The following is an 8,060-nucleotide window of genomic DNA, read 5'->3' as shown; positions in this document are numbered from 1 at the left end:
ATCTTTTGTCTAATAAAATTCTGTTTCTTTCCTGTTTGGAGCTTTATTATCTGAGTGATTACCTTGACCTTAACTTTCAACATTTCTGAAAAATTGTGAAAAAAAAAAAAAAAGAAAATATATATATATATATATAATATCTTCATCTTCCAAGAGTCTTTTTTGTTCTCTAATCATTCCTTTTTCGCAGCACTGCTCATGTTTTACAGATACGGCATCTCCCTGAGTTCTGTTTTAAAGTTCTCTTCTGGCTATGAACTGTCTCTGCTTCCTCAGAGGTCTCACTTTCCGTCTGTTTATCTTGGTCTTTCTTTTTCATATTTCAGGCTTCCTCAAATAGCTCCGGCTCATGGTTGCCCATTCATATTTAAGAATGAAGCGGTAGAAAGTTTCCTGGCCGCCCCGCAGGCCTGGATCAGGAGAGATGAATGGTGGGCTTTGTTAGCAAGCGAGCTGGGCTTTGTGCATTGAAACTCCTAAATGTCAGCCCGCAATGGGCTTTGTTTAAGACGCCACCTTAAAGTCCAGCTGTCCTCGTCTCCTGCAGACTACTTAATGTCTTTAAAGAAGACCCTTCGTCTGCAAGGAAGGGGCGAATCGGGGGTTCAGCTGACACCTGTCTCTGCAGTCCAGGTCGGGGCAGCGCGCTGCTCTCTTCACAGACTTGCAGAGAAATCCAGCCACCAGTGAGCCCGGCGTGTCCAAGCCCCGAGCTTCCCCAGGCTTCCGAGGGCTGCGAGGCTGACCCTGAGCATCCAGACGCTGTCCTCGCCCGTCGGCTAAGTCACCAGCCTGGTCCACCAGCCGCCTCCTGAAACGTGCTGGGAATTCACTTGTCCACAAGTGCAGCTCCCTAGTGTCTTCTCTGGAAGAATTTATGTTTATTACTTAGATAAGCGCATTTCTGGAGAAAGAGGAAATAAGCCGTGTGCATTAATCAGTCCCCTTGGAGTGGAAATCCTGTCTTCCTTCTAACAGAGAGGGATGGACGTGGGACGTGCTCTCCTTTACAGTTTTATGAGGTGCGGTTGAAAAATATGGGGCATGTTTACATTTTTTAAAAATGTATTACACGAAAAGCCACATCGCCGTTAACCCCCCATGAAAAGACATTCCCTGCCTTCTGAACGCATTTATCGCATCTTGCCGGCCACTCTCTAAAGCAGGCCTGGAAGTCTTCTTTCCCATGTGGCTTTCGTTGTGGCGTGGTGGCTGCCTGGACGGCCTGAACTGATTCAAAACGTTTCCCTTTCATGGTCATTTTGACTTTGGGGAGGAGCTAGAAGTCATACGACACCAGATCCGGTGGATACGGTGAGTGAGGACACAGCGAGGTGGTTTTCACAAGCCTGCTTTTCTGCTGGCTGGCACTCAGCAGCAGTATTCCCTGTATTTCTGATTATGTCTCATAAAGACACAAGAAAGAACTAGCAGACCTGCCTCAGAAAGAATGATAGATAAAGGTGTTTAAAGCAAGGAGGAGCACTCTGAGGGGGAGTTCATGGCAACGTGGTTTTCTTGTTTTGCTTTGTTCTTTGTCTTTTTGAGACAGGGTGTCACTCTGCAGTGCAGGCTGGCCTTAAACCACTTTGTAGCCCAGGCTGGCCTTGAACTTGCAGAGATCCTCCTGCCTCAGCCTCCTGAGTGCTGGTATTACAGGTGGGGACCACCATGCCCGGCTATGGCCATGTGTTTTTACTGTAAGAAATTGTATTGTACTTCAAAGTACCTCATATTTTTGATCAGCCTTTGTGTATGGACACATCTGAGCAGACTGTAGTCTTTTTAATCAATGCAACACAGGGCTGGGGATTTAGCTTATGGGCTGGGGATTTAGCTCAGCGGCACAGCACTTGCCTGGCAAGTGCAAGGTCGCGAGTTCAGTTCCCGGTACCTGAAAAACAAAACAAAACAAAACAAACAAACAAAAAAATCAATGGGACACCTAAGAAATTCAAAAATATGCACAGATACGGGAGACAAGCTTTTTTATTACATAGCACACACTTCAGTGTCTGTTGACTATATTTTAAATACGAGACTAGAGTCATACGTGTCCTTAAGCCACCTCTCCAGAATCCTAGGAATTTTATAGAATATACTCAAGGAACCACTGGCATCTTAAAACAGAAAAAAAACTGCACATGGAATCTGGGATGTAAACAACCTGATTCAAATCCTGATTCAACCATCTGCTTCCTCCGTGGGTTTTCTGGCTTCAGCAGCAGCCGCTCCCCGGATTGTTTCCAGGGTTCAGTGAGATCATACAGATGCAGTGCTCCTGGCTGGGCGGTCAATAAATGCTAATGCAGCCAGGTGTGGTGGTGCATGCCTGTAATCCCAGCACTTCGCAGGGGGAGCTCTATGAGTTCCAGGGCCAGCCTGGGCTACATAGTAAGACCCTGTCTCACGAAACAGCAAAGTAACATTAGAATTGAATTGAATTGCAACAAACCGAACTGGATTACGGCAGCCTTCTCCCACTGCCAGGCTGAGACAGGAAACCCAAACTATGACCCAGGCGGACAGATCCTAACTTGTCCCATGCAAACACTTTGTTCTTTTCTTGCGGGAACTTCTGAGCCGCTGTCATGATGACCTCCACCCTCGAGCCGAGCCCAACACTTTGCCAAGTCCGAGTAAGCACGTTCCTCTTCGCGACAGCTTCGGTTTGGCTCGGCCTGGCCCCCGGAAACAGGGATGGGGGGACGGTCGGGCGGGATGTAGGTCGCCTGGACCTCTGCGAAGCACCAGGGCGGGAGGCTGTGCACCCAGGGATGACACGTTCCGCCCCCGGGGCAGGGCGCGTGTCCCCTCTCTCTCGCTCTCTCTGCTGTTCTTCTCTGCCTCCTTAGGCGGCACAGGACGAGGGAAACGTCTTGTGCTCTGGCCTCCCCGGTCCTCCGCTGTAATCCAACCTGCACCGGGCAGCCTCAGGCAATCAGTCAGGCGGAAAGCAGAGTCAGGACAGCGGGGAGCAGAGCCTGAGGGGAGGGAGACGCAGGCCCCGCGGCAAGCCCTTGGTCCAGCGAGGAACGCGGAGCCCCGTCCAGAAGCAGCCCCGGGTCTGGTGGGAGCTCCCCGTGGGAGACAGCCCCCCCACGGAGAGGACACAGCCGCCGTCTCTTGTCACACGCGATCGATCGCTCACAAAGCACCACCCGGGACCCACTCTCAAAGCCGCGCTGTGCTCAAGGGCGTGACCCTAGGGCATCACTTCCAAGCAGCTCTGCTGGTTTATTCCAGTGTCTTAACCCTGAGGGGCCCGCTGTCCCGCCCTGGGTCCCAAGCTCTTTCCTCCCCCTCCGCTCTGGGCCTCGTCCCGACCCCGCTTCCCTCCCCGCTCCTCTCCTCAGCTCCACATCAGGAAATCTCAGCGGCTCAGGACACCCGGAGTGGCCCGCTCTAGGCTCCCCGGAGCACAGGCTGGGACCCCACACACCGTCAGCGGCCCTCCTGCCCGCTCGTGTTAGCTCATCAACCCACAGCCCCCACGAGGGTGACACTGCTATCCCTGCTCTAGAAATGAAAACCTTAAGGCTTCAAGGAACCAGCAGGAGGCCCGGACCCAAGCCTGCCACGCCTGGCCCACCCAGAGACGAAGCCGGCCCAAACATCCCCGCCCCTCGTGGTGTTCTCCCGAGAAGGCAAGTGACTCAGGGCTGGAGGCAAGTCTCCGTGGAAGCCTTCTCCGGGTGTGGCGGATTCTTCCCAATGCCCCGGGGCACGCATGCCTGTGACTCCACTGCGTCTGCGTGTGGGTGAGGTGCGGTGACCGCAGGGAGCTCCAGCCAGCGTCGGCCCGAGGCTCTGTGAGGGAGGACATTCCTCACGGACGCTCATCGGGGCGGGGGGCAACCCAAGGAAGGTGTCTAGGAGCCCGGCTGAGGGTCAGAGCGGTCAGGACAGAGGCGTGGACCAGGCTGAGGTCTATTCCAGGGCGTGACGTCCTGCTGCTGGGACCACTGGGGGTGCGCCTTCCACAACGCGAGACCGTGGCCCCTCTCACCACTGAGAAACTGAGGCCACCGAGGAACCCTCACCAGGCCAAAACTGAATGCTTCCGACCTTCCACAGCCCCCAAGTCAGCCAGGCTTCCGGGATACAGCTGGATACAGCCCCACACCCCACCCTGTGTCCCCAGCTCATGCCAAGGCTGTCGCAGAGGGGCTTTGACGTTCCTTGCTTTTCTGGGGCCACCAAAGGACTCTGGTCTCTGGACCCAGGCTCCTTGGGTTCTGGCAAGGGAAGTCACTAAGCCACTCTGTGAATTCAAACGCGGCTTCTCCCCGAGGCCCCCTTCTCCCCGACCCCCAAATTCCTGAACCTGCTGACCTCTCTCCCTCACTCACCCTGTGGCTCTGCCTGGCCCAATTTGTTTGTTTATTTGTTTTGGTTTTTCTTCCGGTACCGGGAATCGAACTCATGACCTTGCGCTTGCCAGGCAGGCCCTATGCCGCTGAGCTAATTCCCCAGCCCCTTGCCCGGCCCAATTTGAAGGCTGGCTGTCCTCAGCCCTTCTCAGGGACCTCGAGGCCCTCAAAGACACAGGTCCCCCATGCCCTCTGATCCTCCAGTGCCCGGGGCCCCGCTTGGAAGGATTGCTGCATCAACACCCCCTTCTCTTCCTTGGACACCTCATCAAGCTGCCAGACACCACTGCCTTCTTTCAGGTCGAGGGGCTCCACCACATCCCACAGGAAGTCAGGGCTGACAGGAGTCCCACCCTCCCCACAATCTACAGGGCTTGGCCGACACCAAAATGTAGTGAGACCAGCACAAGGAACGGCGTTGGCATCGGCTCACAGCCCGCACTGGAGAGAGCCAGTCCTGGCGGGGGCAGGGGGTGGCCAGGATGACGTCCGGCCAGCAGCCCCGGGGACAGGAGGTGGCGCTGTCTAGGCGCCTCCCTGTACGCTCAGTGGGGTCTTCTGTACCTGGGCTCCTGGGGTCTGTCTGCACGACAGGCCCGTGGTCCAGGTCACCCGCACTGCAGGCGGGGGTGGCAGTGCATGACCAGGTGCCCAAGCTCTTGGGTTCTTAGCAGCGCCCCAACCCGGACCCCATTCACACCACAGCCGGAGTGGGCTCCGGGGCTGCGTGGGTGCAACGGGCAGAGCAGGTTCTGCCAGGGAGCACCCCAATGTCGGCACAGTGCTCAGCATCAGAGAGGCAGGTAAAGCGGTGGGGGCCGGAGCCCCGCACACCCAGGGCCGACCCGTACAGGGGATTCCCTGGAAGCTCCGAGGGGTGACTCAGAGGGAGGCCTCGGGGAAGGACGGGAAGCATCCTCGGCCGTGGGAGACCCAGGGACCCCCAAGACTCCCTCCTCGGGCAGGGCATGCCTGCGGCAGGCGGGGGGTGGAGGCCCCGGGTGTGAGCAGTGCCCAGGAAGCCCTTCCAGGGGCTGTGGGGCAGAGGCAGGAAGGGAGGCAGAGCCAGGCCCGGACCCTCAGGGGCAGGGACAGGCTGGGGGGTGCGGGGAGATCCCTGGGGCATTGTCCTGCAAACGATGACGGTCCCATCCCGTGGGGGGACCCCGGTGGGGCCTTTCCCAGGGCCTTGTCCCCTCCCACACAGCGCTTCCTTCTCCCTTCGGCTCAGCCATCGAAGCTCCCCAGGGGTCACACCTTCAGCCTGGCTGGTGGGCTCCACCATGTCCTCCGAGGGGGACAGTGAGCCGCCCCCACCCCAGGCAGAATGCCGCAGGCTCCCTGGGACACAGCGCAGAGCAGACTCACGGGAGAGGACAAACCCCCCACTAAGCACGAGCGCCTCCCCAAGCCAGCCGTGTGCCTGCGTCATCTCCCCTATCACCTCCAGCTGCTTCCGCTCCTGCTGCCGCAGCCTTGGGACCAAGCTGGCTCCCGCCTTCCTCATGCGGCTTCCGCTGTGCTACGATCTTTCACAACATAATGTCCCCGTGCTGCTTTACCTGCGCTGCTGTTCCGCACGGCTGGTGAGTTAAACCCAGAGTGCCTAGCTGGGTGCACAGGGCTGGTGCCTGGAGTCCCTTGGCGTCAATGGTGGGAGCCCTGCATTCTATTGCACCAGCTGCCCTGAGGTTTCCTCAGCTCAATGGATCACTCCTGCTCCTACCTCAGGACCTTTGTACTTGCAGGTGCTTCTGCCTGCAAACTCTCCTCTCCCCTTGACTCCCTTTGCCTGGCTAACTCCTATTGTGGTCGGGTTTGGGGTCCCCTGGGAAGGCTGCCTGACCCCATCCTTCCCGGCCGGTAAGGATACATTTGCACACCTGTTTCAGGTGGTCTGCCCTCCATCCTCCTTCTCTCCCCGCCATCACCTGGCTGCCCAGGGCTGGGATCTGGGAATCTTGAGCAACGGGCAGCCCTGCCCTGTAGCGAGGACTCAGAGGAAGCGGCGCTGGGCGTGGAGCACACTCACCTGGAAAGAGAAAGCTGGAGAGCACTGGGAGGGAGATAAGGTGGTCAGAAGGCAGGAAATGAGTTGCCGGGCAGCTGCGAACTGAGGCTGCTGATCAAAGGCACAGGAAGTGGGCTGGTTTGTTCCATAACGGAAGAATCTGATCAAAGCCGCACTTTCCTGCCTGGGTGGGGCGGGCAATTCACCCACTTATTCATTCAGACCTGGGCAGTTCCTGCGGCCCTTCATCAGTCACAGAGCACCTGTCTGTGTGCCAGGCGCTGTGCTCGGCCCCGGGTGAGTAGAAGCGGCTCGCGCCCTTCCCCCTCCGCCGCGCTTAAGGGCGTCCAACCTCCCGCCTGGACCGCTTTCCACCCCAGCCGCAGTCCAGGTAATGAGTCACAGGCAGCAGTCTCTAAAATGCAAACAGAACGGAACAGAAAACGTCAGCAGATCCCACACAGGAGGGAGGCACACTTGGTCCTGTGTGTTAGGAGACCCCGGTCCCCTGTAAGAGGCATTTCTTAGCTGCGGGTCACAATCAAAGAACGTTTGGAAAACGCCCGACTAAGCATTATTGAAATAATTCCATGTTCACAAGCCTCGAAGCAAAGCCAAGGATAGGGAGCACAAAGAAATAGTCAGAGTTCTGTGAGACAAGAGAACAGTAGGACCCATCTGGGCTGGGCCGTGCAGCAGGCAGGAAGGCCTCCCCGGGGGACAGGGCGCTTGGGACAGGAGGAGGGGAGGAGGACGATGACCAAGGGGAAGGGGAGACGGAGGACTGCTGGAGACTTGGGGAGCGGGGGACCCGGGGATGTGGGGGTGTGGGCCTGTCCAGGAACAGCAGAGACAGAGAGGACAGTGGCTCAGAAAATTTCAGAGGAGGAGCAGCCAGGGTGGGAAGGCCGAGAAGGCAGCGGGGTGTGGGGGTGGAGGGAGCGGCAAGAAGGGGCCTGGGGGAGAGCTCGGTCTCCACCCCAAACCCAGGAGAGGCCTGGGGGTTTGTTCCAGGGTGCACCCAGCCAGAGCTTGCGCAGCCGCCTGGCCCAACCCGCTGTGAAGCCGCCTGCAGGCTGGGCTGGGTCAGGCAGCTGTGTCCAGCCACACGCCAGACCGGAAGCGCTTCCCGCAGGCTGTCACCTGCCGCCACCCAGCGCCTCGGGCCGGCAGCCGTGCGCAGCCGCGGTGACCAAGATGAGCAGGGTCGCTGGCTAGGGACCTGGCTGCTGGAGGCCCTGGAGGACAAAGGGCAAGTGACACAGAGCAGGGCCCATGGGGGCCCAGAGGGATGCTGGTGGCACCTCAGGGTGGGGAGCTCCGTCCCACCGTGAGAACTGTCCTTCTTGAGGGGCAGAATACATGGCCTTCATCACCCAAGTCCGTGGGTCACTGCTGACAGCTGGCACAGCTGCACAGGGGCCCAGGACGGGGGTCCCAGTGGGCACCCGGGCAGGAGATGCACACTGGCCCTCTGCCGTGGTCGCCCTCTGCAGCCCCCAGAGCACCCTAGGGTCCCCTGTGGCCTCTGCGTTTGATTTAGGGTGATGACCCTCAGATCCCTAACTCCAGCCCTCTGATCTCCAACCCTACGTCAGCTGCCACCCAGCCCTCTTCCCCTGCTGCCCCGTGAGCGCCTCAAAGCGGGCTCCGAAGGGCATCCACGGAGTCCCCAG

At 58.2% G+C, this 8,060-nt stretch overlaps 1 protein-coding gene and 1 long non-coding RNA gene across 2 annotated transcripts in view; one reads left to right on the top strand and one right to left on the bottom strand.

The window, feature by feature from the left end:
• LOC106149680 overlaps window positions 1-1,869 on the bottom strand; it is a 3,880-nt gene extending 2,011 nt beyond the window's left edge. The window contains exon 1 of the long non-coding RNA XR_001235998.1: window positions 1,730-1,869. This is a non-coding gene — a long non-coding RNA (uncharacterized LOC106149680). The remainder of the gene's footprint in view (window positions 1-1,729) is intronic.
• A 3,626-nt stretch (window positions 1,870-5,495) lies between these two features.
• On the top strand, window positions 5,496-6,514 carry LOC102014523. The gene is made up of 2 exons (XM_005394361.2): window positions 5,496-5,959; window positions 6,266-6,514. Exons 1-2 carry the CDS (start codon window positions 5,513-5,515, stop codon window positions 6,488-6,490), a joined length of 672 nt encoding a protein of 223 aa, XP_005394418.1. The 5' UTR covers window positions 5,496-5,512; the 3' UTR covers window positions 6,491-6,514.
• Window positions 6,515-8,060: the final 1,546 nt, after the last annotated feature.

The sequence above is a fragment of the Chinchilla lanigera genome, unplaced genomic scaffold (assembly GCF_000276665.1).
Source record: "Chinchilla lanigera isolate Chin_1 unplaced genomic scaffold, ChiLan1.0 scaffold00050, whole genome shotgun sequence".
Lineage (NCBI taxonomy): Eukaryota > Metazoa > Chordata > Mammalia > Rodentia > Chinchillidae > Chinchilla > Chinchilla lanigera.
This window is presented reverse-complemented; position numbering and strand designations above follow the sequence as displayed.

What these genes read in the sequence shown, in the direction of transcription:
- LOC102014523 (XM_005394361.2), top strand. Translation starts at nt 5,513, where the DNA reads ATGACGGTCCCATCCCGTGGGGGGACCCCGGTGGGGCCTTTCCCAGGG. An exon ending in GCTGCTGTTCCGCACGGCTG is followed by an intron (nt 5,960 to 6,265) that starts GTGAGTTAAACC and finishes CACCTGTTTCAG; the next exon opens with GTGGTCTGCCCTCCATCCTC.